The 18192-nt window shown below is 38.5% G+C and overlaps 1 protein-coding gene across 2 annotated transcripts in view; it reads left to right on the top strand.

Annotated features, from left to right (window-relative positions):
• pex5lb (peroxisomal biogenesis factor 5-like b) overlaps positions 1 to 18192 on the top strand; it is an 87725-nt gene that overhangs the window by 26469 nt on the left and 43064 nt on the right. For both annotated transcript variants that reach the window (XM_039649515.2, XM_039649516.2), the window contains 4 exons: positions 5526 to 5637; positions 5978 to 6190; positions 11515 to 11644; positions 15287 to 15377. In XM_039649515.2, the coding sequence (XP_039505449.2) occupies positions 5526 to 5637; positions 5978 to 6190; positions 11515 to 11644; positions 15287 to 15377 (546 nt within the window). The remainder of the gene's footprint in view (positions 1 to 5525; positions 5638 to 5977; positions 6191 to 11514; positions 11645 to 15286; positions 15378 to 18192) is intronic.

The raw sequence follows: 18192 nt of genomic DNA on the forward strand, positions 1-18192 counted from the left end.
GTTTTGGAGCTAAATGCGAGAACGCCCTCCCTCCTTTACTGGACTTCGATATCCTAGGAATGACCAGAAGCCTTGAATTTAGTGATCTTAAGGAATGCGGTGGATTGTAGGGCGAAAGAAGGTCCGTTAAGTACATAGGTCCTAAACCATTTCGGGCTTTATAGGTCAGTAGTAGTATTTTGTAGTTGATGCGGAACTTAATAGGTAACCAGTGTAGAGATGATAAAATCGGTGTTATATGATCATATTTTCTTGACCTAGTAAGAACTCTAGCAGCTGCATTTTGTACTAACTGTAGCTTGTTTATTGAGGATGCAGGACAACCGGCTAATAAAGCATTACAGTAATCTAGTCTTGAGGTCATGAATGCATGAACTAATTTTTCTGCATCAGAAACAGATAGCATGTTACGTAGCTTAGCAATGTTTCTAAGGTGGAAAAAGGCTGTTCTTGTAACATATGAAATATGATCTTCGAAAGACAAGTTGCGGTCTAGTATAACACCCAGGTCTTTTACTGTAGTGGATAAAGTAACAGGACATCCGTCTATATTAAAGTTGTATTGTGAGAGGTTTTGTGAGTAGTTTTTTGGACCAATAAGTAATACCTCCGTTTTATCTGAATTTAATAGCAGGAAATTACGCGTCATCCAGCATTTTATATCTTTGAGACACTCTGTCATTTTAGATGAGTTAGTGTTTTCATCTGGTCGCGATGAAATATATAATTGAGTGTCGTCAGCGTAACAGTGGAAATTAATTCCATGTTTTCTTATAATATTACCAAGTGGCAGCATATATATTGAGAATAGCAGAGGGCCTAAAACCGATCCTTGCGGTACTCCATAGTCTACTGACGTTATCTTTGATTTTTTCCCATTTAAACAGACAAAATGAGAACGGTCCGATAAGTACGATCTAAACCAGCTTAATGCCTGTCCCTGGACACCGGTGAAGTTTTGTAGTCGATCCAAGAGTATTATATGATCTATAGTGTCGAACGCAGCGCTAAGATCAAGTAGGACTAGTATTAAGATACAGCCTTGGTCAGAAGCTAAAAGTAAATCATTTGTAATTTTAACTAGCGCAGTTTCTGTACTATGATGCGGTCTGAATCCTGACTGGAATTTTTCATAGATATCATTTTCTTGCAAAAAAGAGCACAATTGAGCGGACACTACTTTTTCAAGTATTTTGGACATAAATGGAAGATTTGAGATGGGTCTGTAATTTGCCAAGTTATTTGGATCTAATTGCGGTTTCTTAATGAGCGGTTTTATTACAGCCAGCTTGTATATTTTTGGGACATGACCTAAAGATAAAGACGAGTTAATAATATTGAGGAGAGGCTCTTCCACTGCAGGTAATAGTTCTTTCAGTAGTTTAGTGGGTATTGGATCTAATAAACATGTTGTTATGTGTGAGGCGAAGACCGGGGATACACGGACCAGGCTGGTTTCGGGGAGCTGAAGGGCAGGAGAGCAGAGGGAGGACCGATGAGAGGAGGCGGGAGAGGGAGGCTGGGCGGGATCCTGGTCTCTGGCTGGACGGTCTGGACGGTCTCCGGCTGGATGGTCTGGACGGTCTCTGGCTGCACGGTCTGGATGGTCTCTGGCTGGACGGTCTGGACGGTCTCTGGCTGGACGGTCTGGACGGTCTCTGGCTGGACGGTCTGGACGGTCTCTGGCCCGGGACGGTCTCTGGAGCGGGCTGGACGGTCTCGGGTGCGGGCTGGACGGGGCTGGACGGGACCAGCGAAGAAGAGAGCTCGGGCTCTGAGAGGCTGGACGGAACCAGCGGAGAGGGGATGATGGCAGGTGTGGTGATGATGGTGGGTGTGTGTGGTTGAGTGGTGCTGTCATCTTCAGCCTCACCAACGGTGAAGGCTGACCCACTCAACCACAACACATGGTCCAGGTATCCGGCAAAGGTTCCTGGAACCGCTGCTGCTGGGGCTTGCTGGTACAGATGATCGTCCAAACCCAGCCAAAAGACTGACTTTAGAACGTCATCCGACCAACTTACCCCAGCAGAGAGCTCCAGGAACCTGACGACATACTCCTCACAAGATCGTCCGTCCTGGAACAGGTTGATGGTTGTGAGAGCTGGGGTTAGGAGAAGTCCCATACTGTCACTGTTGCGGTCGGTCAATCTGTCACAGGGTGGTGCAGGCAGAAGAGCAGACAGAGTCCAGAATCACGATGAAGATACATTTATTTCGTAAATACAGGCAGGAAGACAGGGTAAACCAAGTAACATCAAACATTGACCGACAAAGACTGACTGACAGAGGAAGAACTAAATACAAGCAGGAATCAAACTAAACGAGGTGCAAACAGGTGAGAATGATGATGACAGGACGAGGAACAGGTGGCTGATTGGGGAGTGAGTCCGGGAGTAGAAACAAAAGGATCCGGGGAAGTGTGGTGCAGATGACGGGACACACTGGTGAGGACGACAGACTGTGACAAAATGTCTGTAGTGTGTATAATTATTTTGTATATAAAAATTCACACACATGCATGTATATATTTAAGAATATATATATATATATATATATATATATATTATATATAAAATATATATTAATATATATATATATAGTATGCAAATATTTCTTAAATATATACATGCATGTGTATGTATTTATATATACAAAATAATTATACACACTACACATTTATTATGTAAACACAAACTTTCAATTTGGACACGATTAATCGCGATTAATCTTTGCCCAGCCCTAATATATATATACATATAGAGTATATATGAAGAGTTCAGATGCAAAAGCCTCTAAGTGCCATTTGAAATTTTGTTCTAGAATGACCATTTTTATCAAGCTTGTGTATTTAATTTCAGTAATTTCACTTAAATGACAATTAATAGGTAATCTTCATTGCCATTTAAGTGAAATTACTGAAATTAAATATACAAGCTTGATAAAAATGATAATTTTAGAAGAACATTTCAAATGGCACTTAGAGGCTTTTGCATCTGAACTCTTCATATACATACATATATATACATATGAGTTACTGTTTTGCTTATATAACATGCACAAAAATCCCTTTTAAATTGAATTCCATTTAGTGGCTTTTGTTCTGTGGGTGGTCACAGCACAGTTGTAACATGACAGACAAATAGCATTGGGTTATGGGAATAAGGCACAATCTATAGCCTAATTTGCAAAAAATATAGGTTTGATTGTGCTGAAAAGAATGACCATAAACACCTGCACATTTAGTTAAACTGGATTATGTGTGGTTAATCAATAAATCAGTGAAATACTAATTAAGAAACACTGAAATAATAAACAGACATCATGGAACTTGTTAGTTAATTCAACCTAGACTGTTAAAATATGGGTTTGGTGCTTGCAGTTCTTTACTCATTACCAAGGCTGATAAATGGATTTGATATATCAATATCGATATATAAATGCTTTATGACCTCTATTATGATGAAGTGAGGGACACTCTTAGTGCTGACCTGTGTCAAGGGCAATTGTTTTCTCTAAGCAATTTAGTTAGTCTTTCAACATCTGTGGATGAAAGTTTAATCTGTGGATTAAGCTGGTAAACTTGCAAAATGAAAACTAAAGAGCAGTCGCATTTGCTGCTGTTCAGCGAATTGTCAAGGGTGAAATGCAGTAATTTAATAAGGAGTTTCAAGTAGGTCAAAGGAATTGCCGCTTTGACTATTAGAAAACAACTCGAGTTTTGACTTCTGTGTGAGCATATATAGCTACACTATTGACAATATTGAGTGCAAAAAAGTAAATGTGACCTTAACTGTTTAATTTGACCATTTTGAACTCTGAATATTGCCATCGCCAGGGGGACAACCAGGATCATTGACCCAGTCCCTGTGATGACTTTATTTTACAGTGTCATTGTTACATATGTCATGTGTAGTTACTATTGTAATAAATATCAATCATGCATAATTACATGCAACTAACCCTAGTGCTAAACCTTTAGTAAGTACATGTAGTTACTTAATATTATTTTTAGTTACTTAAATGTATAATTACAGTGTAACAAAGACACCTTACAATAAAGTGTAACCACTTAATTTTAAGGTGTCCTTGTTACAATGTAATTATATATACGGTACTGAGTACCGCAATATTAATTAAAAACATGTACTTATTAGGGAATAAGTATTAGGGTTTTGTATAGGGTATGTAATTTATACAATTTACTGTTAACCCTCTGATGGTCTTCGTTTAGGAGTCACGTCCTGGGCCATCCCGGTCAGAAGTGAACGGACACCTAAATTTTTATTTATTTATTTTTTTTTAGGGGTGGTGGATTTGAATATATATTTGAAACAATCTCAATAAATTGCAAAAAAAAAAAAAAAAAAAAAAAAGGTGAATTTTTGTGTTTTTGTCAATTTTCCATTCATTTCCTTTGGGGGTCATTTTTGACCGAAGACCAAACTTGTGACTAATTTTTTTACAACCACTTAGCATGCTCGGATCATGAACTTTTTTTGTGTTCACATCCCTAATGCCAGAAATGTCACCAAGTTTCATAACATTCCGATGAAGCTGTGATTTTTAAAAATTCAAAACATATTTTTTGTAATCTGAATTTATTGGTGTGTATGTGTATAAAAGTGTGTTTGTATGTGTGTGTGTGGGTGTGAATTTTTTGCACTCTTGATGTTGTAGAGTGTTGCCCCTTTACTGCGGTGTACTTTCTTTTAGAATCGTGGCTGATTTGTAGATTGTACAGACAAAAATACAGAGAATTTTTGTAAATTTCCCATTCATTTCCAATGGGTCGGTCATTTTTGACCAAGGACCACAAGTGTGACTATTTTTTTTACGACCACTTAGCATGCTCGGATCATGACCTAAATTTTTTTTTGTATTCACATACCAAATGCCAGAAAAGTCACCAAGTATCATAACCTTCCGATGATGCTGTGATTTTTTTAAAATTCAAAACAGAAAATTATTCGGAAGTGACCTAGGACCATCTATAAGGTTAAGACTATAGTTAGTACTTGCAACGTGTAACAAAGACGCTATGAAGTGTTATAAATATTTATTTCATGATTAAGAAAAAATACACAATAAAGTGATTTTCTCTAACTTTCAATCAGACACAAATAAAGTACTTATTAAAATCTCTCAGCCATTGGAATCGCATGGGGTCCGTTGCAGGCGGACAGTATCTTGCAACAACTGTATCTAGCAAAAGGGTCTAGCTGGTCCATGCTCACCAGGCAATCCTAGACCCTTTGGGCAAGTTGGGACAAAAACGGGCCAATTTTTTTAAAGCACCTCAGCATTTTCACTTTTTTAAGCAGAGAAAAAGTATTTTAGCCGTGTGGCTAAACAACAAAGAGGGGAACAAGGACATGCAAATGTTTAGATATTAGAACTTCGAAATAAAACTGAACTTGACCAGAAACATAAAACAAAATAAAGATCTATAAAAATGTCACAAATAAGATAAATGTGGAAATGGGTGCAATTAAAGTGAAATATGTTTGTTTTATGTGTTCCAGCTGTGCAGTGAGCAGCAAGAAAGCCGTCCGCTACTGAGCCCTTCCATCGATGACTTCCAGAGTGAGAGCAAGAGTGATGGAGCCTCACGACCAGTCACCTCCAACACAGCAGGTTCCCTCATAATTACTGCTCTCTCATCTGCTCCTCCTCTCTCATCTGTTCTTCTTTTCCTCCACCTCTATCCCATAGCCGTTAGGCAGCAAGTTTTCTGCCCCAGATTTCAGTCCTTGTTTATATAATGCAGTTTTACAGTTAGTGTTCCTTGGCATTTACTGTGTCAAAAAAAATGTTTTAGATATCAGTTTATCACATTTTATGTTTGATAATTGAATATTACCTAAGAATAGAAGTTTTAAATGAATATTTTATCTATAAATGTGTTCCTGGCTAATACAGGTTTTCATTTTGAGTGACTTTTGTTGGTAATGTTTTGTTCCTCCACGTGCTCTAGTCTTGTCCACTGCGCTAGACCTGGTGGACTTGAGTGAGCCGTGCGAGAGAAGGTGGAGCTGGGACAGGCGGAGTCCCCGCGGGTCTCGTAAGAACGGTTTCTCTAAGAGTAGCCTTCGCAAGAAGAAGACGGAAGAGACGGAGCTGATCCAGGTGGAGACAGAGACATCATCCCCCAGCCGTTCGAACCCCGAAAGAGTCTCATTAGATTCAGGTATATAAAGAGACATTTATAGTCAATTTAGATAATCAATTATGGCATGTTTTAAAATGTTCCCATGACTTCTTTTACATATTATGACAGAAAAAAATGGTCTCACTGAAATGCAGAAATTACACACTTTAATTTTAATGGGATAGTTCACCCAAAAAGGAAAATTCTGTCATCATTTACTCACCCTGTCATTCCAAATCCATACAACTTTCGTTGATATTCAAAAAACAAATGAAGATATTTTTTAACGAAACCCAAGAGATATCTGTCCCTCCGCTGAGTCCATTCCACTAAATCTTCTAAAGAGACAAGATCGCTTTATTTATGATTGGATAATTTAGGCTTTTATTCATAAATATGGTGTTATATAACAATTGGATGATGTTTTATGTACTTTTTGAAGCATCAAATTTTAGATGGAAAGGACTTTCAATAGAGGGACAGAAATCTCTCAGGTTTCATTTAAACACATTTGTGTTTCAGAGATGAACAATATTGTTTTTCGATGAACTATCCCTTTCAGGTGCAATTACAGAAGAATTTTCCTATTGTGTTGACGCAGCGCAGTCTCATCTCAAGACGTCATATAACTGACGTCTTGGTACGTCTTTTGACCATACGTCAACATCCGCCGTTTTAGGGTACCCTTTAACGTCGGTTAGATGACGTTATCGGATGCTAAACCTACCCCGTCACCTAACTGACGTTAAAGGTAAAGCGTCAGTTATATGACGTCCCAGGATCGTCATGTAACCGACGTTAAAGGGTACCCTAAAAAGGCGGATGTTGACGTATGGTCAAAACAAAAGACGTACCATGACGTCAGTTATATGACGTCTTGGGATGAGACTGTGTTAGTTGACGTCACTCTCTTAATACTAACAGTCGAAGTTGGCAGTATTGTGCCATTTCAAAAGGTATTTATATTTGTTATCTTTTCTCAGTGGGTGCATCTCAATCAGCTCCCTAGTTCAGAAGTCAGAGCCCTGATCAGGAAGTTATAACTTTTGATCAGGTTATAACATACGTATAACTTTTTATAAGACAAACTGCCTTTTCAAGACATATAATATATGACTTTTTTATAAGACAAATTGTCTTTTTAAGACATATAGTATAACTTTTTATAAAGTAAACAGTCTTTTCAAGACATAATATAACTTTTTATAAAACAAACTTCCTTTTCGAAACATAAATTATAACTTTTTATAAGACAAACTGTCATTTCAAGAGATATAACAAATACCGTTTTATAAAACAAACTGTGTTTTCAAGGCATGTAGACCATTTTGCAAGATGTAAACAACACTGGTCCAGAAGCACTTCCTGTTTCAGTTTTTTAGCACTACACAAAAGCTGGGATAAAATATAACCAACAGAACACGTAAAACTGAATCAAAAAGTTAAACAACATCAATGTTTTCTTTACATGTGAAATAAAGAAAACAGTTACAAACTGAAACAGGAAGTGTTTCTGGACCAGTGTTGTTTACATCTAGCAAAATGGTCTATAGCTTTTTATAAGACAAATTGTCTTTTAAAGACATAAAACTGTTTTATTATGTTTCAGTATAAACACATTAATAGACAGGGAGTGAACACATCTAGTTAACAAATATAATTAATATTCGTCTTTGGATTTGTGTTTACAAAGTGTTTACACAGCATAACAAATAACATGAAAAAGTTATGATCATATCTTGTTGTAATTAATCTTAATGTGTGCTAAAGGATTATAGGTTCGCCAGTCTACAATCAGAAGGTACTGAGACTTATGCCGAGTTCAGACTGCATGATTTTAGCCACGATTTTGGCTCGCCGACAGGTTTTGAGAAATCGCCGACAAATGCCCGAAATCACAGGCAAATCGGCGCTCGTTCACGCGAGTGACAATCACGCAGTGTGAATGAACAAAGACGCGAACTGAGAGAATCACCGACGAGTCGCCGACGCCCGTGAGATATTTGGCATGCTAAATATCTGGACCTGTCGGCGATTCAAAATCCTGCTGTGTGAAAAGTGTTTTGACTGAAAACTACATCGGCGATCACCGGCAGCCAGTGAGAGAGCAAGATACAGAGCAGCAGGGAGTTCGGGGAGGAGTTATAGATCACATATCAACATGATATGGCATTGTTTCAACAAAAAAAGCTTCTTCTCGGTCTATTTGGACACAATAAATGGAAGAAAAATTAGTAGAAATTTGGCAGGAGCACTCGTGTCTGTTTCACCAGCTGTACCACAACCGGGTCGAAAAAAAAAGTCTCACGTGAGAACTCCGGTCTTGCACGTGTGGTGTCGCGCGTTGTTTCCTTTTCATATCTCACGCGTGTTTGTTGTGAAATGTAGTTTGCGTGCAGCGTGCTAGACAGAGTCTGTCGGCGATTTTTTTAAAGTCATGCAGTGTGAAACCTTCTGTCGCCGATCCATCGTCCAGTGTGAACACAGCAGCGACTGAATGCTGGCCAAGATAGTCATGCAGTGTGAAAAGAGCAGCGACCTGACTACTTTGAAAATCGTGCAGTCTGAAAGAGCCATTAGGGCTCTATCTTGCACCTGGCGCAAATTACTTTATAAATTAACGCATGTATCATTCCTATTTTGCACCCGCGCAAAGCGGTAAATAGTCGGTAAACTAGGAAATGAACTTGCGCTCCCTGGGCAGGTCGGCGCAAAAAGGAGGCGTGTGTCGGCGTAAACAACCCCTGGTGCTATTTTGCAGTTCCAGAAAACAATTCCGCCACTGACCAGAAAAAACCTGGTCTAAAGTCAGTGGCGCGTTGCACGTACATTCAGATGCTATTTTAAGCGCGCATTCTTGGCCATAATACACAGTGTGAACAACGCGCATACACTATAGATGATTCTCTCAGCTACACAGATGCATTTTACTTTTTGCAAGTGATACATTATTATAAGGAAAAATATATAAACACGAGGAAAATCATTGTTGTGTCCATGAAGTTGGGAAAAAAGCTTACACATTTACCCAAATTATTATATGCATGTTTAACCGAAGCTAATTTGGGTGTGTTTGTCCCATCCCCACTGTCTCTTCTCTTTCTTTCACGGCCCTGATGAGAACATCGATCTCCTCGGCTGTGAACTGATTGTGAAGCGCGCCTGGTAAATGCGCCGTTATAATAGAATTGCGCCCCGTTCACCGAATCGTTCATCATGCTCTTAAAGGGAATGTGATATGACGCTCTTATTGGTTTGTTTCTGTTACGCCCAAACCACACCTATGAATAATGAAGCTACTTCAGACCAACCCCTTTTAAACTCGCAAGAGTCATTTATCCCGCCGGTAAAATAGCCAGTAGCACCTCAATGCAGTACATGAGATCCACGGGGAGGAGTCAGATCAAGATCCAAGGGGTGGAGATGGGTAGGATTAGGGTTGGGTTTAGGGATCAGGGTAGGTTTAGGTGTATGTAAGGTGGGAGGAGTTGGATCTGGATCCGACTCCTCCCCGTGAGTTTCATGTTCCGCAGTGAGAACCATCTCAAAATAGCAACAGCGCCCAAGACCCGCCCACAAAGTTACTTGCGCTTTGCGCTTGCTACTTGTGTTTCAGATCGTTAAAATAGGGCCCTTAGTGTTGAATGCGCAATCTGGTGTGATGCAAATTTCTGAAAGGTTGGGTAATATCATATTATTATGATTATGATCTACCTGGGTTACCCAGATGCCCTTGCAATTGTAGCTGTATGTCCCTACCATGAATAAAACGTTAATTCGTGAAACTGTATAACCTATTATGAAAGTTGTCCATTATAATCTATTAAAAAAAAGGCCTGGATTTGTGAAATTTGTTTAAGTGTAGAGTTATTTTAATCAGTTCAAGAGGTGCTTATGATTAAACTTACAGTTGATTTAATCCCGGCTCTCAGTGTAATTAGATTTTTGCCTTTTGTTGTGTGTTTTTTAATGCCCTCTGCCACTCCATCAGGAAGCAGTTACTCTGCTCTTTAGCATCTGCATTAGCATATCATTAGATTTAATGTGGTGGAACTGAATTGGTGGGAAATTGTGGAAATGGTTTAAACACACCAAAACTGTGGATTTCACGGCATTGCTGCCCCAAGTAGAAATGTATTCATTTTTATTTGTCTCAAGCTCATGCTAGAAATGGTTTAATACGAAACACTACAACGGCTTATCTTAATCCTCTGGAAAGCATTAAACAACTTGCGCTGTAAAGTTCATGTAGATGTACGCCATAAGCTACTGTAAGTAGCTAAACCATTGCCATGTTTTTCCGGTGGTGGTAAATTTATCACTCCACAGTCCGACTGCTTTAATCAATTCCCAGCTGCAGACTGTAGCCTGGTTGAGATAAGCAAGCTTTGAGCTATAAGATGCATCCTTATCTGCTGCTGGTATCTACCTTTTTGCACCGAAATGTTGTTACATTAAAAACATAGGGCTCTATCTTTCACCCGGCGCAAATGACTTTATACACAAACGCATGTGTCACTCCTATTTTGCATGCGCGCAAAGCGGGATTTTCCCCTCAAAAGACACACGCCAGTAAACTAAGAAATGAACTTGCACTCCCTGGGCGGATCGGCGCAAAAAGGAGGCGTGTTTCGGTGCAAACATTCCCCGGTGCTATTTTACACTTCCAGAAAACAATTGCGCCACTGATCAGAAAAAAACTGGTCTAAAGTCAGTGGCGCGTTGCGCGTTGTTCATAATGCTATTTTTGCAAATCATACATTATAATAAGGAAAAATATTAACACATGAGGAAAATCATTGTGGTTTAAATGAAGATAAAAAAACCTTATTACCCATTTTTTAAGGCTAATTGTACTGAAGGATCAGACCTGTTTGCCCAATAGTGGCAAGAAACATACGTATATAATGTTTAACCGACGCTGATGTGCGAGGGTTTCTCCCATCCCCATACAACGTCACTTCTCTGTCTTTCACTGCCCTGACAAGAACGTCGGTCTCATCGGCTGTGAACGCTCCTGGCAAACCCGCCGTTATAATAACAATCCGTCAGGCAACATGCGCACCTGTTCTTAAAGGATATGTTGGATGGTGCTCTGATTGGTTTTTTTCACGTTACACCCAAACCACACCTATGAATAATGAAGCTACTTCAGACCAACCCCTTTTAGATTTGCGGCAGGCGCAAGGAGGCATTTATCCCACCGGGAAAATAGCAACAGCGCCGGGACCCGCCCACAAAGTTACTTGCGCTTTGCGCTTTGACACTTGTGTTTCAGATCGTAAAAATAGGGCCCATAGTGTTTATGACTGCCTGTCATTTTTATTTCCCATCTCACTGCATTCTAACCGTCCTGTCTCCAGTGAGCAGCTCACCCTTGGAGAAATGGGAGGAGGTGAGCCTTCACCCAGACAGTGCCTTGAATGGAGGGCGGAAGTGGAGATATGAGAGGAAGAGGTGCACATCCAACCATTCATCCACTGAGCTTTTGTGGTACGCTCAGGTTTCCATCTCATCGTTAATATGTGTTATCATGGTGTCCTAACCAGGTGTCATGAGATCGGTTTGCATATTTCATGATTAATGTAGAGTCAAAACACATGTTCTTCTGGAGCCAGTAAAGATCAAGTTTATGCTGCTTAAAGGGATAGTTCACTTTGAAATTAATTTTTAATATGTTTTAGCTTACCTCAAGGGCATCCAAGATGTAGGTGTCTTTGTTTCCACAGTATTTTCAATTTTGACATTTTTCAGTCAAACTGTTGTTGTCTATCAGTCATACACTGGTGGCAAAGGGGGTCCACAAAAAGCATGCACAGAGAAGTCAAAACTAAACATGATTTAATGACTCGTAAATGTAAGTACACATTGATGGCCTAAGACACGAAACGAGCAGTTTTTGTGAGAAAACGAACAGTATTTATATCGTTTTTACCTTGTGTAATCCAAGTGATCTGAATCAGTTGTTCAATGTCCAACTGAACTGAACTGAATCAGTTCAATGTTACGCCGGAAGTGATCGCTTGCGTGTGACGTCACTCAATATTTACACGGAGATTTCGGAAGTTTTACCTTTTACTAAACATATTTAGATATACCGAAATCGTCTTCCATTGTGGTTTCCCGTATATCTAAATATGTTTAGTGAAAGGTAAAACCTCCGAAATCTCTGTATAAACAAAGAGTGACGTAGGCACGCAAGCGATCATTTCCAGCGCATGCGCAGACCGAAGCGCCCGTGCAGTCAGATCATTTTGTCATGGCTATGATTACAAGAGTTAAAACGATATAAATACTGTTCGTTTTCTCACACAAACCGCTCATTTCGTGTCTTAGGCCATCAATGTGTACTTACATGTACGAGTCATTAAATCATGTTTAATTTTGACTTCTCTGTGCATGCTCTTTGAGGTGAACCGATTGAGGACCCCCTTCACCTCCAGTGTATGACTGACAGACAACAACAGTTTGACCAAAAAATGTAAAAATTGAAAATGCTGTGGAAACAAAGACACCTACATCTTGGATCACCTTGAGGTAAGCTAAAACATATCAAAAATTAATTTCAAAGTGAACTATCCCTTTAAAGGAGAACTCCGCCGCAAAATGAACCTTTGGTCTAAACATCGGTACCTAGTCAATCGTTCTCTGAGGTTTGTTTTCATGATAATCAAATGTAAAGTGTTTTATCTCTAAAAACTGTTTAGTGTATAACGGCGGGGGCATATAAGTAAAGAGAAATCGTTAGTTTATACCACTAACAAGGCTCAAAATAGCCCCACACTAACACAGTAACATAATGAGGGTCCATACATGCAAAACGAAGCATTGAGAACTTTGTAAGTGTACAGACCATTTACGTAATAAGAAGATACTTTATAAAGACAGTTCACTTTGTGTATACAGACAGGAGCCATCTTGGAAAACAGTCACGACAAGTCAAACCACGAACGACGTGCTGAGTGATCTAAACTGTATGAAGTTCAACTAACTTCTGAACTGTATGAACGGCGTTCGGGGATCGACTTATCAAGACTATTTTCTAAGATGGCTCCTGTCTGTATACACGAAGTGGACTGTCTTTATAAAATATCTTCTTATTAAACAGTCTGTACACTTACAAAGTTCTCAATGCTTCGTTTTGCATGTAGGGACCCTCATTATTTAGGCTATTTTGAGCCTTGTTAGTGGTATAAACTAGCGATTTCTTTTTACTTATTCTATGGCCCATATACTAGGCTAGCGTTATATGCTAAACAGTTTTTAGAGATAAAACTCTTTACATTTGATTATCATGAAAACAAATCTCAGAGAACGATTGACTAGGTACCGATGTTTTATTAAACCAAAGGTTCATTTTGCGCCAGAGTTCTCCTTTAATAGTATAAAACCAATAGGAAGCACATTTTACATTTTATTGGCCAAATTACCTTTGAATGTAAGTGTGTGGTCATCATGCACGAACTGGTCAACTAAATCAAACAGTTTATTAATAATCCAACCAAGAACATGTAGGAGATCATAGGAGGAATACTGTACTGTTAATAACCAACAAAGGACTGAACTACACTGGGGGTATAAATACACAGGGAACTAAAGTAGACACAGGTGACTGCAATATGTAACTTTAGAAACCAACGAGTACACAATCAGTAACCAGGGAAACCAACGCTGCGTCCGAAATTGAGTACTTCCCTACTATATAATATGCGTAAAACAGTACAGCCATAGAGTAGTATATCAATGGACAATGGACACATTCAATGGACACTTAACTATCCCATGAGACCACGGGAGAGGATTTATGCTTGGCAGTGAAGTGTGTAGGACAAAGGGCTGGACGATTAATCGAAAGTAATCGAAACCGAAATTTAGAACCTCTAACCGGCGTGATTTTCCCGTTTTTTAACGTTAATTTGACGCGGTTTTAAACCAATACGTTGATTGTAACACACGCACAGACAGTAGCTCACACATCAAGTGCAGTTTGCAAGCACAATAAAAGATTCAGGAGCTGTTATCTTTGTTTATATAATCTGGATACTCAGTATTGCTATAGGGTAATTGCATGTTTTACACAGTTTATTGTAAAGGGAATTTAACCACTGTTCTTATGCGCTGCTACACGACAGCGCACAATCTGGAAGAAATGCTATGAGCCATAAACAAATGAGCTGCTGAAAGTGAGCTGTTTTGTCGGAGCAATAGCACTGTGTGGGCAACCATGACGTTTGTCATAGCACTGCACAATGCAATCCAAGTTCGATTTCCAGTTCAAAGTTCAGGCTTTTTTAAGCCAACATCAAAACTCTTTTCCTTCAATTATTTTAAAATCACAAAGATAAGAAATGCACTCTATCATTAGGAAAAAAAAAATCCACATTTATTAGTTGAGCATATTCACAGTAGCCTACAAACCTTGTCAGTGAACTCTGTGGGCAAAAAAAATTGTTCATTAATCATAATCTAGGTAAATTGTTCAATTAATCGAGATTTTGATTTTAGGTCATATCGTTCAGCTCTAGTAAGTCATCAAAATGGCGAATGTACTGAAGTCCGAATTTCATTCATGCTACACATATACTATATGCAAGATACTTTTTTAATTCATACTTTAATAAATTAAAATGTTGTGCCTACTCAGACAGTACGCGATTTCAGACGCACCGCAAAACTGAACAGAGAGGGGAAACAGAAACTAAAGGAAACAGAACAGAATGATATTAAATTAGATTTAATGATCCATTTTAAAAAGATCATTAACATAGTTCCTCAAAATAAGTTTGGGCAGCTGTATCACTGATTGTGTGAATGCTGCATTATAATGTATATGAAATGTTTTTGACAACATCACACCAGCATTATAAGTGGATGTGAATATTTAATAATAATTTGACATATTTTATTATTTTTTCCTCAAATGGACACCTTTTGTGTTTTTGAAACCTGAGTTTTAGGGGGTAAATACATCTATTCGTTATAAAAGATAAATCAATAAAATGCATTTTTAATAGTATCATCATTTATCATTGGTATATAATTTGATTTAGATTGTTTAAATTGAGTTTTCTCTGTGCAATATTGTTGTTAATGCAAGCAATAATAACATTATTCTCTGCATTTTGTCCTTTTTAGGTCTGCAGACTTTAAAACCGATTTCTCTAACAGGCATAGTGCCCTGGAGCTCAGCATGAGCACCGAGTCAGACCCTGGGCCGGCCCCTCAGGTACACACTAATGATACTTTGATCTCATGTAAAAGACTACAGCAGCATTCAGTATTGATCACTGTCTCCTCTCACACTCACACTCAGAAAATGGCTCTTTAAAATGGTACAAACTCTTCTCACTGAGGCCTTCTGGGGACACAATTGTTCCATTAGATAAAAAAAATATAAAATTGGTGGTATTAAACTGCAAATAGTGAGGAGAGGCACCTGAGGAAAGGCACATACATCTTTGTATATGACAGGTACAGAATGATACAATAAAAGCCCTTCTGTGTTTCTAAGGTGCAGTTATAAACACGGCCGCATTAACCATAGGGCTAGGGGCCCAAGCAAGGAGGGGGCCCGTGATTGGCTGTGGAGCAGATACTGCAAGCCATCTGATTACCAAAGCCTTACCACGCAACGTCCCCCACAAATTATCCCTGTTATTTAGTTGCACTTTGCCTTATATTCCATGCATTATCATGGAATCATTATCATTAATAGAGACGTTCGCAAAGACCCGCCTTTTTTAGGTACTATGTGACGGACAGGCCACGAGCCAGGCGGCTCTCGCGAGTCACGCACATCATGTTCTCATGCACTCACGCAGTGAAAAATACTTCGCAGGCAAAGACTAACGTTACACCGAGTGATTACGAGAGAGAGTTCAGAGCAGCTTACTGTTGATATGAAACAAAGTCTCAACTTTCAAATATTGTCATTTAAGTAATTTAAACATTACCGTTTTCAAGTTCATGTCCACCGACTGACAGCTTTGTTGTCGGACAAAGTTGCGTATTCGGCGTTATGATTGGCCAGGCCACCTGTCAATCAAACCCCCTAGGCATGCAGGGCCAACGGCTCTGAGCAGGGCATGGTAAATTGAAACGTCAGGTTTTAATTTGATATGACAAATATATTTATTCTATATTTAACTTGTGAACGACCGACCTGCTGCTGCACGTAGGCCTATAGATGATTGCTGCCTGCGCCTTATTAGAATAGGTTATATATCAACCAATAAATCGCCTTTACTCTTCTCTTCATTCTAGTCTATTCTTAAAACACAGCGTCATCATCGACCCCACAAACTTTCGGTAAGTTTGAATATTAACTTGATGGATGTATAATTTTGCTTTTTGTGTTTGATTAAACTCTATATTCGCCTAAAGGACTGGCGATAATATATCCGGTAGAAATATTTAAATTTTGCTGCGCCATCATGATGTAAGTTTATCATTTAAACGCGTTTTTAAACGTTGTGGTTTGGATACAAAATATTTCAAACTGCTCAGGCACAGTGAGCAGCGGGAGAATTTATTTTGTAAATGCTGGTTTTGAGACCAAGGTGAACCATAGACTGTGGTGAACTTGAGACGGTTTTGCACAGCGCACTTGAATCCGACTCTGAGGTCTCAAAGTGACAGACGCTGCTAATAAAGCTGCTGTCGCCATGTGTGTCAATAATGTTAATCAAACATCAGAAAGAAAGTAATTTATTGCATTTGACTGAATTACTTTTGCAAAATTAACAAGAATGAATGTTGCATTTATAGTGAAAACCATGTATTGTATATTTGATTACTTTATATAATATTATTCAGTGCTTTAAGTTTTTCATAGGTCGATTTATTGTGCCTTTGTTCTATTTTAATTTGTGACTCTTGTCATCAGTAAGCTTGAGATTATTTTCTTAAGCTACTATTATTTTTTGGTGATATTGAAATTGGTCACAATAATTATGAAATTTTAGTCAATACATTTTGATATGATAAAAAAATCATGTTAAAAGTAACATAACTTAACTGTGAAGTATATCATGGATAAAATGACTCGTAGGCTATAATAATATAACATTTAGCTCATGTAGTTGGTGACCTAAAGTGGTGGGGGGGCCCTGCAGTAACTCATAGCCCCGGGGCCCAGTGAGCTCTTAATACGGCCCTGGTTATAAAGAAGGACCCACATGTACCCTTTTTCTGTATTTGTCATAAATATGTTTTTGTCAGATTTGCCAGCAAGGATTTCCTTTTTGTGTAAGACATGCTCTGTTTATTTCTCTTTTTTTTAGATTTTAGTATGGATTCAATAGCAATACTCTATACTAAACCTTTATATTACCTACAACTTCAATTCTGCCTATTGAAGTATGTCTGTATACTGAGTACAGAGATAATATACAGTGGCCCCAGAAAGTATTTAATTGCTAAAATGACTACATGACAGTGCATTAGATAACAAAAGCACACTTTTCAAGGAAAATGTTTCACAAAAATATTTGTTAGGCTCTACATGATTAAACAATAGGTATACTGTTCAAAATTAAGACAGTATTTGGACACTATCTGCTTGTCTAACATAACAACTGTTTCACACCACAAGCCTCAGCTGGGCATCCTTTTACGTTGCCCATGTTAACAAATGTCAAGTCAAGTCACCTTCATTTATATTGCGCTTTTAACAATATAGAAGCAATTAAAGCAGCTTTACAGTGATAATAGGAAATTACAGCAACAGATTGTTTTGGCTTTACAGCAGCTCTAGAATAAAGTTATTGTCCAGCTAAAGTTAGTTTTGATTTATTGATTCACTTCCGTTGCAAAGCTAGAACAAATGCTCAAACAAACAAACAAACAAACAAACAAATGATGTTCACATCAGAAGTATGACATTGAAAGATATAACACGTCGCACATCATACTGTACACAAGGAAGTTTTGTCTTTGTATGTAAATGTTTAGCTGCTTAAAGCTCTTTTTTTGTGTTCAAAATGTACAAAGTTTCTATAATATGCGAGTACATCATAAATACATTTTCCAAATAGCGTTTT

Source organism: Pimephales promelas, chromosome 5 (assembly GCF_988280905.1).
Source record: "Pimephales promelas chromosome 5, fPimPro1.hap1.1, whole genome shotgun sequence".
Taxonomy (NCBI): domain Eukaryota; kingdom Metazoa; phylum Chordata; class Actinopteri; order Cypriniformes; family Leuciscidae; genus Pimephales; species Pimephales promelas.